Here is a 27,490-nt window from a genome sequence, read left to right on the forward strand (position 1 = left end):
TTCATTAGAGCTTAAGCTACAGTCCGATACTTTATTCGTTTGATTCTTACAAGACAGTGATTTCAACTACATTTCTTTTGCCATGGGTTTCAGAATGTCATAATTGGATAGTACTTCCAGTTTTTTCATGTCTTTTAGGGAGAAACTAGAAGTGCTGTTGAGAACGGGACGGTCAAGAAAAAGTACCTTTGGGTTTGATGGTGCATTCTGCAGTTCCAGCACTACAATAGTGTTGAGTACTGAGGTACTGAGGAGAAAGCCAGGCACAAAGAGAGTTTGCTGGGGGCCACGAACTGGCCAGAAACGGCCCAGGTTAAAACCGTTGATCCAGATCTGGCCCTATTTAAAAAGATAAAAGTGATTTTTAAAAAAGTAATACTTAATCTTTATTTGGGCACCCCAAGAGACTACTGCATTGATTTCATATTTTATTATCTACCCAAAGACAGGAAAATCATTGATGGCAAGAGAAAGTTTACTAGTACAAGATTTAGAAGTTCATTCTATATGTATGTGGATTGCAATTCTATGATTTGAATACATAACAATAGGAAGGCATACATTTAGATGGTAAAAAAATATTATTCTTATTTATGTAATTACTAGCCGATAACCCGGTGTTGCCCGGGTATTTATTTAGAGGGAGAAAATGTCCAGACCAAACATAATTTCTAATGTTGGATTTTCCCCCTTACCAGAGGAAGCCTCCTTGTGGAGTACTGTGAAGCCGTTACCATGGCAACTCCACTGCACTGTACAGTAGAAGCCAGTACAGCAATACAGCACAACTGTATCTTAACAGAATAACACACACCCCCGGATTGTTAGGGGTGTCTCCCCCCCCCTACTCTCCAGAGAGTAAGTCATCTGCGTACCAAGTTTGGCTGAAATTGCTTGAGGCATTCCAGAGTTATGCTGGAGGACGGACGGACGGACGGACATGCACACACACACAGCATTTATATACAGAGAGAGATGATTATGTAATTTGAAATGCTGAATGCGTTTTATAAGAGCTTATAGGAGCAACTAGCGAGCATATTAATATTCTACACCAGATTTCTCAACATTTCCAACTTCGTAGACTGGCGAGTGGGGGTGTTGGTTCCACACTCACAAGTGTGAATGCACTCACCCGCTACTTGCGCAAGTGGGGATGTACGTGCACGTTAACTCGCCACTTCCTCAGCCCGGTTCTGAATGGCTCAAGGCCCAGTAGTGAGCTGTGGCCAGGGGATTGGGGACTCCTGTTTTACATAATGCTAAAATCAGTAAATCTTTATGTTATTAACCCTAACCCAGGGTACTTCTATAAAGTTAACTCTATTTAATTAATTTAAATTACATAAAGCTTTTTTTGGCATAGATGTTTTGTCTTTCCTATTCCCTATTTTGACCTTAATGGCCATTTAATTTTGATAATCCTAAAATAGTAAATAAAGACAACTTTTTACTTATAAACTAATGTTTGAATTTCTTGTAATTATAAAGTGCTTAATGAATATAGTAAAAGAGCTGCAGTTAGCAATCTGTATCATAGAAGCTCCATTGCCTAAATAATGACATGAAGCAAAGAAAGCACCTTGCTGCCGAATGGGAGATAAAATTGTGTTCAATACCTTGTTCCAGCCTGGAAACTTCACATAGGTGTCATAGTTGATACCAGGTGTTTTGAAGACCCCAGTATAGAAAGCAGGTCCTCTGGTGCTTTTGCTTCGTGGGACATATGGAGGCCATTTTTGGGCCACAGCTGAGTCAATATCAAGTGGATAGATGAGCCAGTCACTTAGAATGGTAGAACCCAAAGTAAGATTGTGGGTCAGGCCCTGGGCAAAAAAGAGAAAAGTGCACCAAGATGTGAAAAGAATAGCATACACTTGGCTTTTAATCTGTAGCCATTGTGTGAGAAGAGAGTTGAATCCTGCTGATTGTCAAAACTATCAGCTATTATCTATAAGGCTAAGTCATTTTTCCTGCAGTAGGATTCTTTAAGGTTTTTCCCCTTAAAAGCTGAAATAAAGCTATTGAGACAACTAATAAAAGTTGCACCAGAACTTGCAATGATTGAAAGTGAGTTCATTACACTTTTGCTTTACAGCTCATTTTTCACAAGAGTGCCTAATATTTTACAAGTCTCAAAAAAAAACCCACCCCAAATTCTTTCAAATTACTTATGTTGCTGCTTATTACCTAGAAACTGCTTACTGTTCTGGAAAATACTTAACTTTGAAGTGTGATAATGTAGCTGTCTAGAGTCCATTCCAATCCAATGTACCTCTATGAATAAAAGTTACACTTTACCTACTATTTCCTGTAGTACCTTAAAGTCACTGTTATTTGCTCCAAAGTTGATATGACCCATGCTCTCCACCAGCAAATCCAATGAATCTCCTAGTCGACCAGTTATATTGATGGCATTCACTCTGTCTCGTATCAATGTCCCTTTAAATTCCTCAAGGGAGAAAGAATAAAGGATTAACAATTGAATAGCACTTGTAGAACTGAAGCAAAACCCCTATATCACTCAGCAGCCTTAAGCAATCACTATGAGAACCAGGGACATTTTACCCCTGGCAGTTAAAGGCCTGGATCATATAAATGTCTCCACTTTTCAGCTTACTCCATTAAGTAAAACATAGGCAAGGTCATGGATCCCATTTTCAAGGATGGAGAGCAAAACAGGCTGTGGGATGTCATCTGGAAAAACAGTACGGTACAACATAAAGCCATGGGTCTGAAATATAAAATGAAACTAATGCAAATGTGGACTGCAATTCAAACACCAAACAGGCAAGATCCCCCACCCCCTCAGCTTCTCTGAGTTTCTTGAATTTTCTAGTGGAACTGCTCTTAGCTTCCCTTTTTGATGCCACAGACTTCACTTCTTACCTGCATCAGAGCCTCAAAAGTGAGGGGGAAGGGAGAGTGAAATGGTAGGCCAGGGGAGAGAAGACTTAGAATATCCAAGAAGGCCACACACTGTAAGAAAAAACTGAAATTGTATTTATGCTATTTAAAAAGTAAGATACAAAACACATATTTCCCCAAATCATTTCCATTAAAATATCAAATAATGTTACAAAGTAAGTATACAGCAACGTTAAAACAAGCAGAAAGATAACTATATCATTTTAAAAATGCTTTACCATATAAACATATCACTGTTTAAAAATGAGAAAAGTGGTTTTGCTAAATTCCTGATGTGGGCATGGAGCAAAACATCTCAATACTGGTGCCATCAATACTATCAGACATGTTTTATATATCAACATCTCTTTTCTGTTCCAAAATCTGTTTTAATATCTTTTATTCCATCTTAGGAAACAACATGTAAGACTACAGGAATAGCTTAGCCATTAACCAATTCATGAACATCTGATGGAATACAGTATCTTCAAACTTTAACTTACCAGTGGTAAAGATACATAGCCATATGAAAATTTGGGAGTGGGAGGTGGCATTGGTCCTGCAGGCACACGTTGAAACTGCATTTTTTTAAAAAAGCAAAAGAGATCAAACTTAACATCATTTTCAGCTGACATCACAATATCATCAAGGTGACATCACCTTGCCTTGAACTTTTAAGCAATTCATCTAAATTCCCAGTGTTATCTATCATTTGCTAATGAAACATCACCACTCCCTTGTTCCAAAAATAGCAGTACTATAAGTGGAGGAGAATGAAAAAAATAATTGCTGAAATAAAGAATGGTACATGCAGGTCATTCATTGGAGATTTGGATGTGGGGACCCAAACTTAATTTAACACCCTTTTACTTGATTGCATTATTGAACCAAATTTGGCTATATCATGGTCTTCTGGTGCAGTAATACCAAGCTATGGTACTCATTCCATTCCTCTGCTTCCAGGAATCATGAATAGAACTTACCTCTTGCTTCTAACACTTACTGCCAATAAATTCATATATGCTGATTAAATTCAAAACTTCACTGATATCCTACCCTGGCTTTGACTGCATGTGTGTAGCAGCAAAAGAGCAGATTATTAATAAAGCAAATAGTTTCTTTCAATCAGTATAAAAAGCAGCATTGCCTCTCAATCTGCTGCCAAAAGTGCTGAATCGTTACCTTGCCAATGATGGTTCGAATCTCATATAGCTTTTCTGTAGGATCTCCAGCTTCTGAGAGAGGTGCATCATAGTCATAGCTAGTAGTGATAGGATAATACTTGTTCTTATAATCAGCACCTGAGTAGAGAAATCTATGAGAACAAAACAGGCTTCTGGATTTCTAACTCCCATCTGCAATTAGGTACTTCTATTTTCCAGCCAGAAGCTAAGCCTCAATGTCTGACTGAGGTAGCAACCCAAAGGACCCCAAACTCACCACTCCAATAACCAAAGTTGGTGCCGCCCTGGAACATATACCTAGAAAAAGATCAAGCAGCAGAGTAAGAATTCACTTTTCATATAAGCACTGAGACAATGACCGGTTGTGGAATTAGGAAAAAATGGACAGGTGCTACAAAAGGAACAACAGTTTTGCACACTGGATAAACCATAATGTGGCCTGTCTGGTTTTTGGTTAGAATGATATGTGATTCCAGCCAGTCAGTCATATTAAGTAAGATAAATAGTGAACCCAGAGTAGTCCCAAATATGCTCCAGTTTCACATTACATCTTCATTCTGCTGGAAAATTTTATCTGCTATGTGTGGAAATCATTAAAGAAAAGATTGTGTCTACACTCTCACTCTCTCTCTCTCACTCTCTCACCAAAATACCCATTCAGAATAAGATGAAATTAAGAGCCATGACTTGTATCTTAGACATATTTCATTTCTTTTTATAATCAATTTAATTCTATTGCTTCTGTTCCCCTGCCACTCTCCCATATAGTCTCACGATTACATGTTGACGTTGGCTCCTAATTCTAGGATCTTCTGTAGGCCATTAGTCACAACTGTAGTACTTTTCGTGGAGTGTGGCTCACCCCAATAATCCAGCCAGCCTGTATAATACTCAGAATTCACCTAGGGGAAAAGCATAATTAAGACTTTCATGGAATAGTTTTCAACACCTGAAATGATATGTAAGTTTTGTTCCAACTCAAATGTTAAAATCTGACAGTATAGGATAAATAAGACCATAAAAATAATTAGTTCATATATTATGATTTGTGGTCCATGAAACCATGTACTTCCACAATAATATCCAAGATGTATGTTATAATCAGCTGTGGTGGCTCTGCTCATGATCTCATTTGTTTCCAAAATTAAGCTGTGCAACAATTAGGAAACATACTCCAAAGTAAATACCTCTGGTCACTATGCTGTCTACTTTAAAGTGGTAATTTAATATATAATTGTATGGGTGTCTGTAGAAAAATAATTTTTAAACTGAATTATTGTTCATTTTATTTTTATTGTATTTGCTTTATTGTTATTTTGTATATCACCCTGGCTTCCTTTGGAAAAATGAGTGAAATACAATAAAACATTGTAAAGTACTTCTGAAATACCTAATTATTCTGTAATTAAGCTCTCAGAAATTTTTGTAGATAGGGATGAATCTTGAGGCCTACAGATCTGACATCACCCAAGATCGGCAAATGAAACTCATAACTTGCCAGATACCCTTGAAACGACCGTTGACTTACCTGAACGGTCCTTCTATGTGTGCTGCGAGGGGAATCCAAGCATGGGTTAACTTTGTCCATTAGCCTAGAGACTGAGTTATGTAAATTGGTGACCACGCCTCTTCTGACTGGATGGATCAGTTTTGTACAAAGTCAGCCGATTAATGATGTATAACAATATCAATGATGGCCGTAGCCCAATAAGTAGGAATCGTCATTTCAGAATAAGTCAAGTCACAGTGAGGCAAGAGTCACTCATAGTCAAAGTCACGAACAGGCCTGGCCAGCCGGAGCTGCGGGCGGGTTTGGATTCCCCTCGCAGCACACATAGAAGGACCGTTCAGGTAAGTCAATGGTCGTTTTCCTGTGTGCTGCTTGGGGAATCTAAGCATGGGACATGCCAAAGCAATTAAGAGTCAGGGCGGGAGCTAGGCTGGCCAGAGTCCCCTGAGGAGGGGAGCACCCACTGCAAAACTCGCCGCCCAAAGGAAGCCTCGGCCGAGGCATACATGTCAACCCTGTAGTGCCGGATGAACGGCGATGGCGTCGACCAGATAGCCGCTCTGCAGATTTCTTCCACCGAAGCTTGTGTGGCCCAGGCCGCCGTGGTGGCCTCACTTCTGGTAGAATGAGGAGTGATACGCCTGGGAACTGGACGAGATTGGCTGTCATAAGCAAGAGTGATGCACGCCTTCAACCATCGGCCTATGGTATGGGAAGACACCTTCTGTCCCATGGATGACAGTTGAAAGGACACAAAAAGCGCTTCTGATTGCCTGAAGGACGCAGTGCATTTCACGTAGCCACAAAGAGTCCTGCGCACATCCAGGTGATGCCACTGGCATTCCTGCGGATGAGAAGGATTGGGGCAAAAATCCGGAAGGACAAGCTCCTGAGCCCTGTGGAATAACGTGTTGACTTTTGGTAGACAGGCCGGGTCCAAACGGAGGATGACACTGTTGGAATGGAAAATGCAGAGATCCACCCGAACTGAGAGCGCTGCCAATTTGGAGACCCGCCTGGCTGATGTAATAGCCACCAAAAACATGGTCTTAAGAGTCAGTAGCCGAAGACTGATGGATGTAATAGGTTCGAATGGAGAGGTCATAAGAGCCCTGAGTACTAATGTCAAGTCCCACGTAGGGTAACGGTGCACGGTCTGAGGTTGGATGTTAGCCGCTCCCTTCAGGAAAGCTTTGACCTGTGAATGTTGAGACAAGGAACGTCCCTGACCGCCCCCAATCACTGTGGAGAGGGCCGTAACCTGCCTGCGAAGCGTGTTGGGTGCCAAGCCTTTGTCAAGTCCAGATTGCAGAAAGTCTAAGACTCGGGGCACTGAAGCTTGGAGGGGATCCGCCCCGGCACGGCGGCACCACCTGCAGAAGGCTTGCCAGGTGGCCTCGTAAATACGAGTTGTGGAGGGACGACGGGCCGCTTGGATTGTGTCGATGACCGCTCTGGAATAGTGAAGGTCGGTTAGAATAGCCCGCTCATGCGCCACACGGCTAACTGCAGCAACTGGGGGTTCGGATGTATGAGGGCCTCCTGGTTGAGCTGGATCTGGTCATCCAGAATCCTCCACGGGCGTGAGATCGACAGGTGCACAAGATCGGCGTACCAGGGGCGCCGGGAACACATCGGGGCCACTAAGAGGACCTCCGCTTGCTCCATCAGTATTTTCTGAATGACCGTTGGGAGAATCGGCAGCGGCGGGAAGGCATAAAGAAGGCCGGCCGGCCACGGGCTGCGCAAGGCATCCACTCTCTCCGCCCCGGGAGTCACGTACCTGGAGTAAAAACGAGGCAGTTGCGCATTGTGAGGTTGCGCGAACAAGTCCACTTCCGGACGGCCGAACCGGCGAGAGAGCTGTTGGAAGAGGTCGGGGTGGAGTTGCCACTCTGCATGATCCACTGTGGCTCTGCGCAGCCAATCTGCCTGGATGTTGGAGTCGCCCAATATGTGTTCCGCCAGAAGGGACAACAGTCTGGACTCTGCCCAATGATGCAATTTCTCCGCCTCCAACATGAGGGCCCTGGAATGCGTGCCCCCTTGACGATTGACATGTGCCTTGGAGGCCACATTGTCGGTTAGAATCAGCACATGGTTGTGACTCACAATGTCCTGGAATTCTCGTAGGGCCAGTCGGAGGGCCCGGAGCTCTAGCCAATTGATGGTTGGTCAGCTCCTGATTCGACCAACGACCCTGTGCCACTCGATTCAGGGCATGGCCGCCCCATCCGAAAAGGCTGGCATCTGTCGTAACTTGGATGCAGTCCGGCTCCTTGAATGGGCACCCCTTGAGGAGCTTGGAGGATGCCCACCATCGAAGGGATCCAAGAGGTTTGGGTGGGAGTCGAACTTTGAGTTGTAAATGGCTGGTGTGGGACCTCTGATAGGGGAGCAGGAACCATTGCAGTGGACGTGCGTGAAATCTGGCCCAGGGAACGATGTTGATGCAGGAAATCATCTTCCCTAACATCTGGGAGAGTAGGGCCAAGGGCACAAGCCGCAGAGCTGACACCTGGGCTGCCAGCCATTGGATACTCTATCGTCTTTCCAGGGACAGGAAGACCTCGCATGTGGCGGAATTGATGATGGTCCCTAAGTGAAGCAGTGATGTAGTTGGCTGCAGATGACTCTTGGGGAGGTTCAGTACGAAGCCGTGCCTCCGCAGGGAGTCCATTGTTACTTGTAGATCCCATAGGGCCTGTTCCCGAGACGGCGACAGGACCAAGATGTCGTCTAAGTAACAATTCACTCTCACCGGAACAGAGCGAAGCGAGGCCGCCACCACCGCTAGGAGCTTGGTAAGGTGCGGGGGGCCGATGAAAGTCCGAAAGGCAAGGCCCGGTATTGGAAATGACGGTCTGCGAAATGGAAGCGAAGAAACCTCCGATGTGCCGGATGGATGGGCACATGGAGGTACGCCTCCTTGATGTCGACTGATGTCATCATGTCACCCTGGCCGATGGATGCCAAGATGCTCTTTAAGGACTGCATCTTGAACTTCTGATACTTGATGTACCAATTGAGTCTTTTCATATCTAGAATGGCCCGCCACCCCCTGAGTTCTTGGGTACCAGAAATAAGGTTGAGTAAAACCCTAGGCCTTCCTGCCCTTTTGGAACCTGTTCTATGGCGTTGATGGAGATGAGATGATGTACTTCGGCCTCCATGAGACTGCCGCTTCACTGAGCACCTGGGGACGGGGCACCTGATGAACCGCCTCGGGGGGATAGAGAGAAACTCTAGGGTGAGGCCCAGCCTCACCACCTGAAGGGCCCAGGCGTCGGACGTGGTCTCCGCCCACTGATGAGCGAAGGCCAGGAGACGCTCGCCCACTGGCTCCTCCCCGTGGGAGTCACCAGTACCTCCGAAAGGACCGGTTCCCAGATCTACGAAAGGACCTCCTGTTGTGGGATTGCATCTGATGCTGTTGGCGCCCCCTACCCCGAAACCATCTCTGGATCCAGCCATTCTTACAACTATCGTCCAGTCTCCAACCTCCCCTTTGTGGGGAAGGTTGTTGAGAAGGTGGTGGCCTTTCAGCTCCAGCGGTCCTTGGAGGAAGCCAGTTATCTTGATCCATTCCAGTCTGGCTTCAGGCCCGGCTACAGCACAGAAACCGCTTTGGTCGCATTGACCGATGATCTCTGGAGAGCCAGGGATAGAGGCCATGCCTCCATCCTGGTACTCCTTGACCTCTCTGCGGCTTTCGATACCATCGACCATGGTATCCTTCTGCGACGACTGCGTGAGGTGGGGGTGGGAGGCACTGTTTTACGGTGGTTCTCCTCTTACCTCTCAGACAGGTCGCAGTCGGTGTTGATTGTGGGGCAGAGATCGACCCCTAGGCCCCTAACATATGGGGTGCCGCAGGGTTCGGTCCTGTCCCCCCTACTTTTTAATATCTACATGAAACCGCTGGGCGAGATCATTCGACGGCACGGGATAAAATACCACCAGTATGCGGACGATACACAGTTGTATCTGTCTGCCCCGTGCCAACTCAATGAAGCGATGGACGTGATGAGCCAGGGCCTTGAGGCTGTTAAAGACTGGATGGGGGTTAACAAGCTTGTACTCAATCCAAATAAGACCGAGTGGCTGTTGTGCTTCCCTCCCACTAATTGGCCAAGTGTTCCATCTCTCAGGCTGGGGGGTCAAATATTACGCCCCTCAGATAGGGTCCGCAACTTGGGAGTCCTCCTGGACCCACAGCTGACTTTTGACCACCATTTGTTGGCTGTGACCAGGGGGGCATTTGCCCAGGTTCGCCTGGTGCACCAGTTGCGACCCTACCTGAACCGGGAGGCTCTCACAACAGTCACTCGTGCCCTTGTGACCTCTAGGCTGGAGTACTGCAATGTGCTCTACATGGGGCTGCCCTTGAAGAGTATTCGGCAACTTCAGCTGGTCCAGAATGCAGCCGCACGAGCGATCGTGGGTGCACCTCGTTTCACCCACGTAACACCTATCCTCCGTGAGCTGCACTGGCTGCCTGTTGATCTCCGGGTGCGCTTCAAGGTGCTAGTTGTCACCTACAAAGCCCTTCATGGTATTGGATCTGGGTACTTGAGAGACCGCCTACTGCCAATTACCTCCTCTAGGCCAATAAGATCCCATAGATTAGGCCTCCTCCAAATTCCATCAGCCGGTCAATGTCGACTGGCAACTACCCGGAGGAGAGCCTTCTTGGTGGCTGCTCCGACCCTATGGAACGAACTCCCCGTGGAGATTCGTACCCTCATCACCCTTCAGACCTTCCGCATAGCCCTTAAAACCTGGCTGTCCCGACAGGCCTGGGGCTAAAGACTTCAACCCCACCCGAATAGTACGACTGTTGTGTTTTTAACGATGTATTGTCTTTATGTGTTTAACTTGTTTTGTACTTCCCTCCCCCTGAATTGTGAGCCGCCCTGAGTCCCCCCAGGGAAAAGGGCGGCATACAAATAAAGTTAAAATCTAAAATCTAAATCTAAATCTGGCCCCCGCACGGTCCTGGCTGTGGTCCTGCAGCTGGTGAAAGGCCCTGTTGTAATGGGGAACAAAGGGAGCCGCTGTGTATCCAGAGTAACCGCCCCGAAAGGACTGCCGTCTGTTATATGGCTGTTGCCTCCTGTTATTGCATCCCCCAGTGGAGGGAAGAACCTTGCGTTTGTCCCTGGTCTCTATGAATATGGGGTCACGTACAGATCCAAATAATGCACCGCCCTTGAAGGGCGTGGACGCCAGGCGCCATTTAGACTTAACATCAGCCTGCCAATGGCGGAACCACAACAGGCGTCGTGACGCCACATTGGACACCACAGCTCGAGAAGCGAACTTGGCGGCATTGAGAGTGGCATCCGCCGAGAACTCTAGGGCAGCCATAATCTTGGTGACGTCTTGGTGAAGACGCACCTCATCAGGGGCCAGTCTCTCCTGCAACTGTTTGAGCCAAAGCACGGAAGTTCTATTAAAGAACGATGCCGCAGTAGCAGCCCGCAAGGCCTAGGCCGCCGCCTGGTGGGTCTTACGAATGACAGTCTCAGCTTTACGGTCCTCTGCCTTCAGGCCCTCAGAAATTTCTGACGGAATCAGAGCAGGGGAGGCTAGGGCAGCTACTGGCTGATCCATGGTCGGGAATTGCAGAATGCCTTCCAAATCAGGAGTGGAAGTGTAGAGCTTCCTGTCCCTATTGCTGGGCGGGGCAACCGCAGTCGGTTGGTCCCATTGTTTTTGAATAAGATCCATGAAGAGCTTTGGGGAAGGGACCACCTCCTGCAGTGAGACTGGTTCAGCAAAGAGGCGCTCAGTAGTGTCCAGGCCAACTGCAGAACTGTCCTTAGGAGCCACCTCCCCCATATATGTAGTGGCCTTAGCTTTGTATAATAGGGACTTGAATAATGTGGGCCGAAACAGGCCAGAGGAATTAGGCTAATCAAATATCAGGCCCTCATCATCAGAGAAATCTCTATCTATCACCTCCCCTTCCTCCACCAAGGCTGAATCCTTGCTATAATTGGAGGGAAGAGGTGAAGAAGAAGGCCCTGCTGGTAAATCTGGAAGATTTACCTGAGGAGCCTGGAGAGTAGGCCCACCTAGGGCGCTGGCAACCACCGGGGCCTGATTCCTATGGAGCAGTTCAGCATCCACCCCCCTGGATATAGCTGCAGAGATCATCTGGTACAGATCTGGAGAAAGGCCCTGATCATGGCCTTCAATAGGCCTCAGGCCTACAGCAGTAGGGGTAAAGGTTGCAGAGGGCCTAGAACGTGGCAGAGAATAGGCCGGGAGCGCATGTGCCTCAGTAATGACTGGAGGGAGTTGGATCCCCAACCCCCCCATCCCCGCCTCAGAAATAACAGGCAAAGGGCGATCAGGAGACCAGGCCTGGTTTCCTGCTGGCTGAGGGACTGAAGCTGGTGAAATACATTGAGGTAATAGCGTGGCGGGGGGGGGGGATGTCTACCCTCCCCAGAGGCCTTAGTCACTGTCTTTTTTCTTATGGGCCTTATCCGGAGCCCCGGAGGTCTCCCTAGGCCTCTGGCTGGTGGCTCTAGAGGCGGCCCTGCCAGGCCTTGAGCTAACCCCCGCTTGGGCAGAATGCTGGCTATCGGTAGAGGGCTCTACTATACCTCCTGAGGTGGATTGGTCAGCCATTGCAATGTTAGAAGTGAAAAGACTCAAAGGGCACACAAGCACAGGCTTTACTATGCGATGAGAACAGGCCGCGTGGTCAGCAGGAACAGCGTTAGCACGATCCTCTCACTAGGACAACCAGGGCCGAAGTGAGGGAAGTGGGAGGGCCGATGAGTCAGCAGCCTTTCAGGCACGAAGAACAGCAATGCCCCGAGCTTGACTGCTCAATGCGCATGCGCTGAAAACGGCCCCAAAATGGCGACTGCAACTCGGGCGCCAAATTCAAATCGTTCTTGCAGCCGGCAAAACCACCCTGAGGCTCCCACAACGTGGAGCGCTTCGGCGGTGGCGGCGGCGCTCTCCCAGCGCGAACAGCGGCAAAGGATCAGGGCGGACAGCGCCACGAACGGTGGGTGGCTCCCAGATAATACGGGCTAAACCGCGCCGCGAACGGCGGGTGTCTCCCAGGCTCCGACATGGCGGAAAGTGCTAGGCGCGGTCAGCGGAGCCGGCGGCAATAAACCTCGCGTGGCTGTAGAGCCTCCAAGCTCAAACGCCCCAAGAGCCTACCGCCAAGCCCCCAATCCAACGGCTCCAAATGCCTGCCTCTAAGCCTCAGATGCAACAAATGCAAAGGCTAGCAAATACCTTTCCGAAGGAATAAGGCACAGAAGGCTGGGCAGGCAGCGAACTGCCGCCTCTCCCTCGGCTCGCAATAGTAATTCAAAAATCACAACAATCCCTTGCAGAATCCAAGTTGAAGCCTAAATTTTGTCTCATTAGTCTGGAGAAAATTGGTATACATCTCTTCTGGCTGGACTGAGTTAAAAAACTGATCCATCCAGTCAGAGGAGGCATGGTCACCAATTTACATAACTCAGTCTCTAGGCTAATGGACAAAGTTAACCCATGCTTGGATTCCCCAAGCAGCACACAGGAGGATCAAAGTACTACAATTTCTATTGCTGTAGCACTAACTTACAAACCACAGAGGCAAATAAGGATTTAGCATACACGAATACTTTTGATATCCTATCCTTAGCAATTCCCTGGAAGCATCTCTAAGACAGGGGTGATATTTACTTACCTTCCCTACCACATCCGTGCATGTGCTCGGCCTTCCGCATATGCACTTTGCCTTAAAAAAGGGCCTAAATGGGATGCCGTAAAGCCGGGTTGGGTGGGCCGGGCCACCCGCCATTTCTGCTACCGGTTCGGGAGAACCGGTCAGAACCAGCAGAATACCACCTCTTCTCTAGGTGCTCAGAAGAAATGAACATTATAAAGCCAGATTGCTTCTTCCTACATGGCAAGTCCAATTGATCTCACCAGTGGTCCTCTTGGCTCAACCAGACGCTGCTGTTCAAATGCTTGTGTCACATTTATCTCTGTCAAAGAACAAAAAACAAAGTAGAAGTCAAAGGATAATTCCATTCCAGATCCTATGAATTCTGTGCAGATCATTTAACCTTGCACTACCTGATCCAAAGTCCACAGTGGAATATAAATCTTGCAGGGTCCCACATTGCAGATCAGATTCTTTGATGCCATCAGTTGTGAAAAGCACAACTTCTTTGCCCAAATACAAGCGGAAAACAGCCAGAAGATGACGCATATAGTCATAGTCACATGCGTAATAGCTTCCATATTCATTCTCCACCTGCCTAGAGAACAGTGGGGAATTAAAGGATGGTGACTTAGAGCCCCTCATTTGCCATAGGATCAGCTTTTAATAAGACACATTTGTCAAATGCTGCATATGTAGCAGCTTATGCAGCCCACTTCTCCCATATGATTTCCCAAGTAGATGCAACTGAGCTAGTTTTAAAGGAAGCAGCTTGCTCTCCCTCTGCATAAGTCAGAAGGGTGCTAAAATGTCTTTGCTGTTTGATAGATTGTGTAAAATGTTGGACACTTGATAACATGATTTTAAGATCCAAAAGGATTCCGCTAGGCAAAAATTTGTCAATAGATTCCAGAATTGAATTTTTATAGCCACTGTCTGATCTTCACCTTTTCCAAAAACATTGTTGTTCAGGGTCCATCTGTTTTAATGAAAATGAAAAAACTTGCATTCCCCCTGCCAACCCCAAAGCTGTTCTAGCTATGGGAATTTTTCCTTTTCTGTAGTTCTATTACGGGTTCTTTCACTTTGCTTCCAGCTTGACAAAGCTTGGAGCTGGGGGTAGTGGGGGAGGTGTTGTAACTAAAATAAATTAGTTCATTCCTAGGTCAAGGACATTCCAACTGTCGTCTGGCTGGAGGTGGAGGAAGGAGTTGCCAGGTAATCAGCCAGTGCCTGGATTGGATAATGTGATTTATTGTTTTGAAGAAAGTGAAACTTTTGCTTTTATCTAGGTGGAAATAAGAGTTCCACCTTGAAATTCTGTTTTGAAATGGGGGTCAGAAATCTATTCTGGATTGAAATGTCTAAAATGTCTTATGCTTCACGCACCTGGATACTGATGATGTTACCTCCATTTTGGTAAAGACGAGGTTTTATCTTGGGTAGCAGGACACTCAGCCATTTGTTGACAGCTTGCAGAAAACCTGAGAGCAGAAAGCAACTTGTTCAGCTAAAAATGAGGATACTCTGCTCAATTTCCCGTGTAGTGCTAAGATAGAGCTGGTGATTACAAGGCTGCATACAGAGAAGTCTGGAAGAATACATTGAGCTTTGTTATTAAGTTCATATAGGTGCTCTGCTTCTGCACTAGAGGAAATTCTGTTTTCTTTCTCTGGTTCAGATTTCCCCTTTACCTGGATCAGATGTTCGTAGAATAATATTTGGTTCTGCCAACAGCCAAGATGGAAGGCCACCCTAGGAAAAAAGATATCAAAGTAAACCAATTGTGCAACAAAGGTCAAAGACATTATTTATGCTCTCTTGGGGTGTGTGTGTGTTAAAATAATAATGACTTATCTAAATCTTTACATAGCCCTTACCATATCCCATTCAGCACAGATGTAGGGTCCAGGGCGCAAAATCACCAACAGCCCTAATTGGGCCACTAAGTCCAAGAATCCTTCCAAGTTTCTGTCCCCAGAAAACTTGTAAATTCCAGGCAATGGTTCATGATAATTCCATGGGACATAACTAAGGAATTAAAATACACATTTCAATCCAGAATAGATTTCCAATAGGCAAATAAAGAGTTACTGTAAAATAGGGTAAATAGAACAAAAGCATGCTTTTTTCCTTCTGGCACAAAATATTAAACAATATTTTTGTAGTTCAAGTACATCTTTCAATCCCTATTTCGCAGCTTAGCTTGACAGCAAGTTCAGACATAAGTGATAGCAAGTAGGGAACATGAACAAAAATGTTCTCCCTTGGAATGATGGGCAGAGGTAATTATCCCAATTGTAACAGAAAGATGGTCAGTGGTTAAATATGCTGCTTTATATACCCGTGTTTCCCTAAAAATAAGACCGGGTCTTATTTTCTTTTGGGCCACAAAATAAGCACTAGGGCTTATTTGGGGGGGTCTTATTTTTTTCCATGTATGGGAGGCCCACTTCTGTTTGCTCACGGTGGGGCAACAGGCTAAGCAGTGTACCAGTGTCACTGCCATGAGGCAGGATGGAGCTGCCCCACGCACTCCGCACCAGCTTATCTCAGGGCCCGCACAGCCAAGCCACCCACATTCTGATACCTGTCTTGCCTTGTGGGGGCAGCTCCAGCAACCCCATCCAGCAGGACCTTGCGTGGTCACTGGCCCACTTCTTCTGCTTGTTTGTTGCCACAATGGAGCAGTAGGCTGAGTGATGCGCCTGTGCCACGATGGAGCTATCCCACACGTCCTGCACCAGCTTACCTCAGCCCCCCCCCCCCCCCCCCCAGCCAGGCCATCCACACCTGCCTCACCTCACGGCACCAACACACCACTTGGCCTCCTACTCCACTACAACTGCAAGCAAGCAGAAGTGGCCTGGCAGCCACACTGTTGCACATGGCTGCTGGTGTTGCCACCGTGAGCCAGGTGTCAGGGCATCGATGGCCTGGTTGCAGGGGCCCTGAGGTAAGCCCTGAGGTAACCTTGTGGCCACACCACCATGAACAACCAGATGCAATAGGTAGCCGACTGGCTGCACAAACTCTTAAGTAGGGCTTGTTTGGGGGGTACGGCTTATATTAGGTACACATGTAAAAACACATGATATGGTTTTTTTTGGGTAGGTCTTATTTTGGGGAAAATAGGGTACATGCATAATTAGTGCTATACAGACATACTATATGTGCACAAGGTTATATATATACATATATATATATATATATATATATATATATATATATATATATATATATATATATATATATATATATACACACACACTAATGTGACCTTATGATACAATAAAAGATTTTCATTAATTGGATCAGATCCATTTTCAATAAGCATGAGTTTTTCTGCTCCTAATATTGGGTATAGTCCAAAATATAACCTTCCAATGAGAACATTCGAACATTTAAGATCAGTTTCAGTCTCTAGTCTCTGTTACAGCAAAGAGTATGTCCCAGCTGGGAATCCCTTCTGATGACTTACATTTGTACAGCATTGAGACCACTCATATACATCTTGAGGAGTCGGTCTTTCCAATAAGCTGGTGGGATACGGAAGTAATGGATGCTGCCTGAGATATAACGAAACTTATTTCCATCCTTGAGGAAGCAGTTATTTTTATAATCAATACTGAAGGTACGAACTGCTGCGGTGCCCTGCTATCCAGAAAAAGAGATGAAAGCTTCATATTGTCTTTTTCCATACAATCACAGTACTGCTTTAAGTATTTATTAAGAGTAGGGGTAGGGGTAGAAGATCCATTTGTTCCATGGCCATGATAAGGTATAATTACAGATTTTACATCATTAGCTCAAACAATATATTTAACACTGATTAGCTCCTTCATGTATTTCTGCTTTTCATAAGAGCTTCCAGTCCAATGGATAGCCTAGTATAAAACAATACAACATTTCAGAATGGAAGAACATTATAGTACTGTATACAGTATTTTCCTGAGGTTAATCTCATGTACCTCGGCATGTCACATAAGGTATCCTAAAGTAACTCATATCTCATGCTCACTGCTGCTCCAAATCTTACAAGTTCAAATCTAACATCCCAATCACAATTTATACTTGACATTTAGGTCTGCCCCTCACTTATTCACTTAAACTCTTTCTAGGTTACTGACCGATGTAGGATCTTCTATTGAATCATATTGTGGAGTTACTCATCTCTTTATCTCCTGCTATGGTTACACATTATCAGCCAGCTAATCACACATAATCACATGAGTGTTGAGAATTTATTTTGAAAAATAAATGATTAATTTGCTCTGAGTATATGACTTCGATCATAGTCTAAAATAACTTGAACTCTATAGTGTTCTTTGTTGTGCCCTGAATCACATGATTGTTGAGAATTTTAAATGAGCAGAACAGATTATACTCCATGTATAAGAATTCCAAGATAATTATATTACACAGGAGCTTAATTCAGTGGTACAGCAATCAACTCACTAATTATAAACAGAATACTAGGAGAAAATGGTGAAAAAGTGCCAAAAAGATCTAAAGAAAAACCTGGACTATGAGACTACGTAGAAGATTACAAAGCAGATAGATAATTTTTTTGTATTTCCCTTAATAGTTGAAAAAAATGATTTCAGCATTTCCCCCAATAAAATCCTTCCCTAATTGTTATTTTTGCTTACCTGAAATTGTAAGCCTCCCAAAAATATCATGAGAATATACAGCCACAGCCCCATCTGTTTAACGTTAACTTCAGCCTGGAACAAGAAGCTGCAAGAAGATATCACATGACAATCTGATGGGCAGGCCCTGGTGCTTCCTCTGAAGAGAGAGAGTGATCTGTCCTATGAGTTGGGAGGGGAAAAGGACAGTCAGCATTTTTTTTTAAATGAACTAAATCCAAAACCAGTCATATCAGAGAATACAATACCATGATGTACCAAGGTCCTTCTGAATGCAAAAATGAAAACAGAGGAACTGAAACAGAGCCCTTATTTACCATTACCAAGTATACAGTTTATGCAAAACATACATTTCCTCAAACTAGCAGAATGACAAATAGTTATCTGTAAGATGAGTGTAAAGAAATATAACTTAGTTGATATTGCATTGTATGTTCAAAAGCATCAATTATTTTAAATAACAAATTATACACACTAGATTTAGAAATAACTCACACATTTCTTGTAGATCTAATAAATGTTGAAATGATCAGAGCCAAACATGGTGATTATGAAACAAGCTAATACATACATACCTATTCTGAGAGAGCAAAAGGCTCCATAAGAATATCAAGTATTTTAATTATTAAATAGTGTGCTGCTCATATAATTATATAATCTTCATGCTTTTCAGTGTCCCATTTCACGAAAAGATTTTTCAGTGTTTTATGTCCCATTTATTGAAACTTACCATTGGATGTCCCTTTTACTCACCAGACCTGTATAATCATTGTATTCATTCAGCAACAGGGAACCCATACAGACACCCAAGGAAACCAGTGCATAATGTCCCAGTGAGGGGGCACACTAACCTTGGCATCACCACATTCTGTGCCACCTCATAATGAGATGCTGTTATAAACTAAGGAATTAGGTAGGAGTCACTGAATAGTAAAATTTGGGTAAAACCAATCAAGCTCTAGATGCCATTGCAATCTAAGCCACAGAGGAATTACTTGATCAGAATGTCAAATGTCTGCTATCAACATTAAAATAATCACCATTCCCCCCACCCTTTTTAAGATCCTGTAGTCTCTATTCAGCATAGAGTTAGGGTGACTGGATGAAGCTGAGTATTTACTGACCAGTGCCCTTCCTGACGCTTATGCGGTGTTCATAACAGATTTTTTTCTTTGTGCCCTAGGAAACATCTGCCACTACCTCAGTTTGAATTCTCAACCTTCCCAGAGGACATCTTCACCACTAGGCCACCATGCCACTCATTAAAATAATCACAATAATCATATTATTAAAATTATTTAAATTTTAAATAATTTTATTAAAACTCCCAATTAAATTTTATTAAAACTCCCCACTGAGATATCCAGCATGTTAAAGTAGCTAAAATGACATCTGCACTGAAATCCTTACACGCTGTTCGCCATCATTGCATCCCTACACAGCTATAGTGGAGCAAAAAAGTATTTAGTCAGCCACCAATTGGGCAAGTTCTCCCACTTAAATAGATGAGAGAGGCCTGTAATTGACATCATAGATAGACCTCAACTATGAGAGACAAAATGAGAAAACAAATCCAGACAATCAGATTGTCTGATTTGGAAATAATTCTTTTGCAAATTATGGTGGAAAATAAGTATTTGGTCACCTACAAACAAGCAAGATTTCTGGCTCTCACAGACCTGTGACTTCTTCTTTAAGAGGCTCCTCTGTCCTCCACTCATTACTTGTATTAATGGCACCTGTTTGAACTTGTTAGCAGTATAAAAGACACCTGTCCACAACCTCAAACAGTCACACTCCAAACTCCACAATGGTGAAGACCAAAGAGCTGTCCAAGGACACCAGAAACAAAACTGTAGACCTGCACCAGGCTGGGAAGACTGAGTCTGCAATAGGCAAGCAGTTTGGTGTGAAGAAATCAACTGCGGGAGCAATAATTAGAAAATGGAAGACATACAAGACCACTGATAATCTCCCTCGATCTGGGGCTCCATGCAAGATCTCACCCCATGGGGTCAAAATGATCACAAGAACGGTGAGCAAAAATCCCAGAACCACACTGGGGGACCTAGTGAATGACCTGCAGAGAGCTGGAACCAATGTAACAAAGCTACCATCAGTAACACACTATGCCGTCAGGGACTCAGATCCTGCAGTGCCAGATGTGTCCCCCTGCTTAAGCCAGTACATGTCCGGGCCCATCTGAAGTTTGCTAGAGAGCATTTGGATGATCCAGAAGAGGATTGGGAGAATGTCATATGGTCAGATGAAACCAAAGTAGAACTGTTTGGTAGAAACACAACTCGTCGTGTTTGGAGGAGAGAGAATGCTGAGTTGCATCTAAAGAACACCATACCTACTGTGAAGCATGGGGGTGGCAACATCATGCTTTAGGGCTGTTTCTCTGCAAAGGGACCAAGATGACTGATCTGTGTACAGGAAAGAATGAATGGGGCCATGTATCGTGGGAGTTTGAGTGCAAACCTCCTTCCATCAGCAAAGGCATTGAAGATGAAACATGGCTGGGTCTTTCAGCATGACAATGATCCCAAACCACTGCCCGGGCAATGAAGGAGTGGCTTTGTAAGAAGCATTTCAAGATCCTGGAGTGGCCTAGACAGTCTCCAGATCTCAACCCCATCAAAAACTTTTGGAGGGAGTTGAAAATCCGTGTTGCCCAGCAACAGCCCCAAAACATCACTGCTCTAGAGGAGATCTGCATGGAGGAATGGGCCAACATACCAGCAACAGTGTATGCCAACCTTGTGAAGACTTACAGAAAAGGTTTGACCTCTGTCATTGCCAACAAAGGATATATAACAAAGTATTGAGATGAACTTTTGATATTGACCAAATATTTATTTTCCACCATAATTTGCAAAAGAAATATTTCCAAATCAGACAATGTGATTGTCTGGATTTGTTTTCTCATTTTGTCTCTCATGGTTGAGGTCTATTTATGATGTCAATTACAGGCCTCTCTCATCTTTTTAAGTGGGAGAACTTGCACAATTGGTGGCTGACTAAATACTTTTTTGCCCCACTGTATAAATTTCACCAGAAGACCTTGAGCTAATCATGTTCTAATTAGTTCACAGAGTTTTTGTAGTAACTTATGTGGTGGTGGATTATACATGTTTCCTTAAGTTTTCTAGAGAAACACTTGATATTAAAAATCAATTATATCCTACCTAAAATAAGTCATTTAGAGCTTTTCATGAGTTCGCTTGGCATTATTTTGACAACAGCTCTGTGAAGTATACTGAATACATTATTTTCATGGCAGAATTCAAGAACATAAGCTCTTTTAGGGACTAAATTTCTATAGAGATTCTCAGTCATCCAGGTCATGGTTGTCCCAAAGGTTTTTTTCTCCTCAAGAGGCAACTGGAGTTTCTGGTTTTTCTTTGAAGACGTTTTGCTTCTCATCCAAGAAGCTTCTTCAGTTTCCCTACCATTTAATCAGAGCTGAAGAAGCTTCTGGGATGAGAAGCAAAACGTCTTCAAAGAAAAACCAAAAAGTCCAGTTGCCTCTTGAAAAAAAAAAGCACCGTTGGACTTTTGGGACTAAGTTACAGACCTATACCCATTTATTTAAAAATAAGTGTTTGCTGAATTCAAAGTGGCACTCACATTTTAGGAAATTTTCAGTAACCCCAGTCAAATAAAACAATAGTGAACAATACTGAAACTCAGCACTTTTTGGCTAAAAACTACAGACTTGCTCTTGAACACTCAGTTCATGACTTCTGTCTGCTTTTCTCTTTTTGCTTATCAGTTCTTTCCCACTCCCCGCCCTCTTTTTCCTCTTTCACATACATTTTCTTCTTCCCCTCGAGCCGTTGCTTAGCTACCTCCAGGGCCGCAGAGCAGACGGCGCAGAGTTATAACGTCACCACCAGCGCCGTGGCTCCTGTCGCGCTCAAGCTCTCCAGGACGCCTTCGAGCTCTAGACAGAGACTGGGTGAGTGTGTCGCCCCCTCCCCTCTCCCCCTCTACCGTGTGCCTCCGCGGATGGGCGGGGCGTGAAGATGAGCTTGGTCGACTTTGTGGCTGTTCTTTATTCGAGAGTGGCGGTTCCAGAAAGGGCGACAGGACTTCCAGGGCAGGATACTTCCGTCCCCTGCTTTAGCCATAACTCTGCCTTGGAATTTAATGCACTTATCCACTCTAGAACAAATGACATAACAGTAACTGCGACAGTGCATCTGGTCATGTGCAGAGAGCATTATTCCCATGGCAGAACTCTGCATGCACTGCTTCCCTCGGTGGCTTTTCGATGCACCCCAATCACCGTATATACATTTCTGAACCACTGAATGTGATTGCTGCTCAACGCTTTGCTCTCCAGCTCTGAACTAATATTTACCTTTTATTTTCCCCCACCCTTCTTTTTTTTCTTATGTGCCTTGCCTTTTTAGAATGTAATCCAAAGGGAAGGCTTCTGTCCTTTCATTTTGGATTATGGGTAATACTTAGGGAGAGGGTAATTTACTTGATAACCAAGGGGAAACATAAAAAGAGTTTTATTATGTAGTTTTTAAAAAGTCACACTTTTCATAGGCAGTTAAAGATACTTTTCTTCTGCCTTTCCGTGCCATCAGTTCAGTGTTTGGGAAGATACCAATTACAGTACATTTCATCATATGATTCAACTGGGAAGGAAGTTCTGATTCTGGATTGTTCCATTCCTTGTTGAGATAAACAGTGGCATTTTGTTTTTGTTTTTTCCAAAAATAGACTACAAAAGTTTGGGTGACTGGAGTCAGGCCCTATTCCCTAGTTTTCCGCATATATATTTTTTCTTTGTAGAAGATTCATTCAGTATATATTTCTTGGCTGCCAAACTGTTGACATGCAGCTGGCTGCCATTTTGGAGTTGACAATTAACACTCTCATTGTTCCTCAGAGCATATTTTATTATAACCGGACAGAGAATGGAACATTTGTCTTCACCTGGGCTGGGACGCCTGCAAGTCTGTGCTTTGCCTGCTTTTGTTGCCTTTTTGGGGAGCAATTCTCAAAGTCAATTTAAGATTGCACCATCAAAATTTAGTGGGCATGCCATAGCAGTGCAATTTCTCTTTTTTTCTAATATGCCCCCAAATAAATGTGCTAAACCTAGTTTTACTTTTTTAAACCTCACTTCCCTCTCCCCACCAAAAAAGTAAAAAAGAAGACCTGAAAATTCTGGCCATTGCCCTTCCATGACATTACCAGATGATATTTGCTGTTTTTGAAGCTCCCTGAAGCTGGAGAATATGTTCCCGGTTTTGTTTTTTAGTCTGGCTCCTACCCACAGAAAGATAGCTTATATTACAGCCTGCAATTTGATCTGTCTCTTTTCCTCTCCAATGCCAATGTTACGACCGTGTTTTTTAAGTCAATATGATATTGGAAGAAAAGAAACTGATGGGTGGACAATTCTGTTATTTGGCAAACAACTTGAGCTATTCTCTTGTACTCCCCCTCAGTGCTGTACCTTATGTGAAAGGTCATTGGGCTTCCTACACAGATACTCCATGTTTAGCAACTACTTTGCACAGTGACTGTTCACATTTCTGACTGGTGATGAAAAAGTGACTGCATGTATAACTTTTGCAGATCTGCAAAGCAAAGGAAAGCTGAAATAAGATCAGAAGCACACTTGCCATTTTATTTAGCAACCACTTTGCTTAATGACCAGTTCCAATTGTGAATGTTAAACAAGGACTACTTTACATATGTATCCATTTATTAATATCTTGACAGGAGGCTACCTCTTTTTTTTTCAGCTGTAGGCCTTCACAATGGCTGTACCAAGGTCTGGAACTTTGCTTTCTTATCCTCTATAGAATCTGAAGGATGTTGGAGCGACCACCATGGGCAATGCTCTGTGTATCTGTTCAAGGGGGACCATCACCATCAATAACAAACGCTATCTTTTAATCCACAGGCTTGGGGAGGGGTGAGTATTGGAATCCTTCCAGAGGGATCTTTTAAGATGCTTTACAGTGATTCATTTTGAAATTTCACAGAGGATCCTTTAATCACTACCCTATCTTTTATCTTAGTTTGGTCTATGTTTTATTTTAACTGTGGTAATCAAGTTGGTTAGGAAGACCCGGAAGCGAAGCAGAAAACTTTTACATTACCTAAAGTGCTTCTCATCATTGTTTCCCCCTCACTGCCTTCTCTGACTCCCACTATAAATATTCATGTGGTTCTCCACCTGTAGGAAGATGTCTTAACTGCATATGTTCATGCTTTTAAAAAAGTAGGAAATATATATCTGTATATAGATTTATTTGCCAGGGATAGAATTATTGCATCTTGTAATCTTTATTTATTCCAGATAGGAGAAAGTTGTTCCTTTCAGATTATTCTGATCAGTATTGTCCAACATCCTCACCATAGCTGGGGTCAGTTGTTATAAGCTGCAGTCCAGCAACATGGAGGGCCACTGGTTTTTCTAATCACTTCCCACCGTCTCCAAAATATTCCTCCAAAATTGTCATTCAAGCTTCATTAAAAAAAATATTTTTTGTTCCTCACTTGGTGTAATTCCCTCCAGCTTTTCATCATGAATTGGGTTTCCTGTTGCTCCAAAGAAGGTGATACCACAATTCCTCTGGGTATCTGATTTCATTGCTTACCACTCATTAAAGTTAGAATGTTATTTCTGATACATAATTATATATTTGCTGCGCCTTATGTCTGCTGCTTCTCTTCCTTCAGTAATACCTCAGACCTTCACCCTTCAGGACACTTTTTATATATATAGAGAGAAAAAGAGCACAGCAATTGAGTAGACCATCAGACTAACAATATTTAATATTTAGTTTCTAGTGTTAGAAAATACCATTATAAACTAAGTAGCAAATGTTTTTTAATGATAGAAAATATCAGATTCCTACGGAGCTGGGTGATCTTCCCGACTTCTTTCCAATTAATTAGTTATATTTTGGGGGTTATGCATGACCTCGTGATTGCTAAGCATATTCAGTTGCTGTGCCTTTTTGTACAGTTTATCAGTATTGTGATAAAGAACTAGAAGAACCAGAATTCTGCTTAATGTCATATGACATTTATTTAAACATTTCTCCCTTTATCAAGCCAATAATTTTACAGTGCCACACAAAGTATTTTTTGGAAAAAACAATAACAGCTTCATGAGATTATAAACAACCAGGGTGCACAACATGAACAAGAGTCCTTTCTTGTTCTTCTTCCTGTTGTGGCATGTAGATATCTACCTTTTCTCTATAATCTCATTAATATGTGTCAGCACTGAAGTTATATGAATAGCAACTACAAAGCTGGCATTGATGAACCAGCAACCCTGTGTGGAAAACCCGGGCCTTGCAGCGCTGCAAAGGTGTAAGATGTGGATGACAACAGAACAGGGTCATACTTTAAGAATAAGGATGAACTTTTAAAGTAAAAAAAGACATGGTAGAAAAGAGGAGAGAAAGTTGTTTGGGTTCCATTTACATCAGGATACATAAGTCTTTGTCCTGCTGCCCTGTGGCTTATTCCATTTTACCCCCTGCAGTGGCTTCAGCTATGTGGACCTGGTCGAAGGGCTGCAGGATGGACGCTTCTATGCCTTGAAACGCATCATATGCCACGACAAGGATGATCGTCAGGAAGCTCTGCATGAGGTAGAGATGCACCTGCTTTTTGAGCACCCCAACATCTTGCCCCTCTGTGCACATGCCATGGTAGAGAAAGGATCCAAGCACGAGGCCTGGCTCCTCTTGCCTTTCCTCAAGGTCAGTAACCTCCAGATCAATTTCCTACTTAAGGGATCAGGTGCGGACAGGTTCAGTGGATGCATGCCAAGAAGTGTGTTACACTAGATAAATTAGGTGAGGCAGGGAGAAGAATGGACTCTTCCAGCTAACCTTACTTTCAATTCATGGAAAGGCCATTTCTAAGGTATAGTTAACTAGTCAGGTAGTATAATTAAGATCCACATTCTTACACTAAGAAGACTATTGTTTAATTGCTTTAATTGCTCCAATGGCTTCTGCATATATTTTCTTATGCAATTGCATTTATTTTCCATTTTTGTCTTGTGTCATGGCTTGTGCTCAAAGGTTAAAGTATTTTCCTTTTAAATGAAACTATTTAAAACAACAAATTTCCTGAAATATAACTTGCAGAACAAGGAGTGTGATAGCTCATGTGATTATAATGGTGGGTGGACACTCTGTAAGCCTGCGTTTGAGACTGAGTACTGTTATGTGTCGAGGTGAGCTCCTGTTATTCATTCCAGATTCCTGCTGCCCTAGTAGTTTGAAAGCATGCAAATGTGAGTAGATAACTGGGTATCACTTTGGTGGGCTCATTAATGGGGACATGAAAGGAACCCTCGGTGGGCATCCCCTGGGCAACAGTGATGTCACAAGCTAATCCTTTCAACTCGGAAGCGTCTCGGTGCTTCTGACACGAATACAAGAGGAACAAAAATTAAAATGTGCCTGCTTCCAAAATTTGCCATAATGACACACACAGTAAAAGTTCCCAATAGGATGCCAACAAGTCAAAATAAGGGAGCCAAAATATCTTGATGGCAAACTGATATTCCATCTTCAAAGATTGTGCCCCTGCCAGCTTGTGGAAACTAAGGAAGGACATGGCTGTTCAATGCCTAGAACTGTTATCTAGGCAAAAATGGCTGGGACATGTTTTAAGTCCAGAAAAATGAGGTAATATTTAGAAACAGCTCAGGCAGACATCTTGCTGATGGAATAAAAGAAGGAGGAGGAAGTATACAAAATCAGACTTGCAAGATTCTATTATTGCACTTGATCTCAATAAAGGTAGTTTTAGCCTTCCTGGAGAGTTGATTCCTCATCTGGTCAACCCAGTGGGCTCCAGTGAGGTTGGGACATTGAGCCAGACCTCAGATGAAAAAGATGAGGGATTGTGGGAGATGGGGATCCTTTCAAACTAGTCCCAAAGTGTCCATTGGTAATAAGCAGCAATGGAATCATGATTGGAAATAAAAATTAAATTATTGTACTTTTCTGAAAAACAGGTTTTGGATATTTTGCCATAGCTGGAGTGTTTTTCAAATGCAGTAATACATCCATTTAATTGGATGCAACCAAGGCACATGTAATAGAGGCTGGATCTGCTTTTTCCTTGAAAAATGTAGCTGTGCCCCATCCCCAACTGTACAAAAACTCTGTAAGCTATAGTCATCAACTGAATATCCAGTGCCATACTAACCTCTCAAGGGGAATGTAGTTTTGTGCAGAAGAGACTCCAGCTATCATCATCAGTTGACTTTCCACATCAATGTTTTGGAACCTTTTAAGATGTGTGCATTTCAACTCCCAGAAAAGCATGCTGGTTGGGGAATCCTGGGAGTTGAAGTCCATTCATCCTAAAGATGGTAAGCATGAAAGACACTGTTCTACATGCAGTGCATTTGAAGTCAGCCGAGGTCCTCTCATATCTGTTCCCTTTTCTCCTTCAAGCCAAATCAGAATGTTGTGACTGTAATTCTGCTCAACAATGCTTCCACATTTTCCCTCTGTGGTGGCATCTCTACAACCAC

General features: G+C 43.8%; 2 protein-coding genes across 7 annotated transcripts in view; one reads left to right on the forward strand and one right to left on the reverse strand.

Annotated features, from left to right (window-relative positions):
* GLB1L (galactosidase beta 1 like) lies at positions 1 to 21,838 on the reverse strand. Of its 3 annotated transcripts, none has more exons than XM_032217777.1 (17): positions 21,760 to 21,834; positions 17,941 to 18,102; positions 16,770 to 16,945; positions 15,169 to 15,319; positions 14,983 to 15,043; positions 14,678 to 14,772; positions 13,702 to 13,882; positions 13,552 to 13,610; positions 4,872 to 4,993; positions 4,348 to 4,388; positions 4,090 to 4,208; positions 3,411 to 3,485; positions 2,890 to 2,979; positions 2,621 to 2,734; positions 2,321 to 2,452; positions 1,620 to 1,826; positions 1 to 339 (listed from the first exon to the last, which is right to left on the reverse strand). In XM_032217777.1, the coding sequence occupies exons 2-17, from the start codon at positions 17,992 to 17,994 to the stop codon at positions 67 to 69; spliced, it is 1,950 nt and encodes a 649-aa protein (XP_032073668.1). In that variant the 5' UTR covers positions 17,995 to 18,102; positions 21,760 to 21,834; the 3' UTR covers positions 1 to 66. The 3 variants fall into 3 exon arrangements, with proteins under 3 accessions (XP_032073668.1, XP_032073675.1, XP_032073684.1); XM_032217784.1 differs by having other exon boundaries at positions 16,770 to 16,942; positions 21,760 to 21,833; XM_032217793.1 differs by lacking the exon at positions 1 to 339 and adding an exon at positions 902 to 1,247 and having other exon boundaries at positions 21,760 to 21,838.
* Positions 21,812 to 27,490, forward strand: part of STK16 (serine/threonine kinase 16) — a 15,435-nt gene continuing 9,756 nt past the window's right edge. Inside the window, exons 1-3 of one of the 4 annotated variants that reach the window (XM_032217843.1) lie at positions 21,812 to 21,904; positions 23,715 to 23,887; positions 25,475 to 25,694. In XM_032217843.1, coding sequence (XP_032073734.1) covers positions 23,802 to 23,887; positions 25,475 to 25,694 — 306 coding nt within the window. In that variant the 5' untranslated portion in view covers positions 21,812 to 21,904; positions 23,715 to 23,801. The remainder of the gene's footprint in view (positions 21,905 to 23,714; positions 23,888 to 25,474; positions 25,695 to 27,490) is intronic. The other 3 variants (XM_032217816.1, XM_032217834.1, XM_032217826.1) reach the window with 3 other exon arrangements.

Source organism: Thamnophis elegans, chromosome 1 (genome assembly GCF_009769535.1).
Source record: "Thamnophis elegans isolate rThaEle1 chromosome 1, rThaEle1.pri, whole genome shotgun sequence".
Taxonomy (NCBI): domain Eukaryota; kingdom Metazoa; phylum Chordata; class Lepidosauria; order Squamata; family Colubridae; genus Thamnophis; species Thamnophis elegans.

Coding starts and splice junctions, on each gene's coding strand:
- GLB1L (XM_032217777.1), bottom strand. CDS start 17,994: ATGGGGCTGTGGCTGTATATTCTCATGATATTTTTGGGAGGCTTACAA. Junction 13,611..13,701: donor CACTGTGGACTTTGGATCAG/GTAGTGCAAGGT, acceptor GTTCTTTGACAG/AGATAAATGTGACACAAGCA. Junction 4,994..13,551: donor TTGAGCCAAGAGGACCACTG/GTGAGATCAATT, acceptor CTTTTCCCCTAG/GTGAATTCTGAGTATTATAC.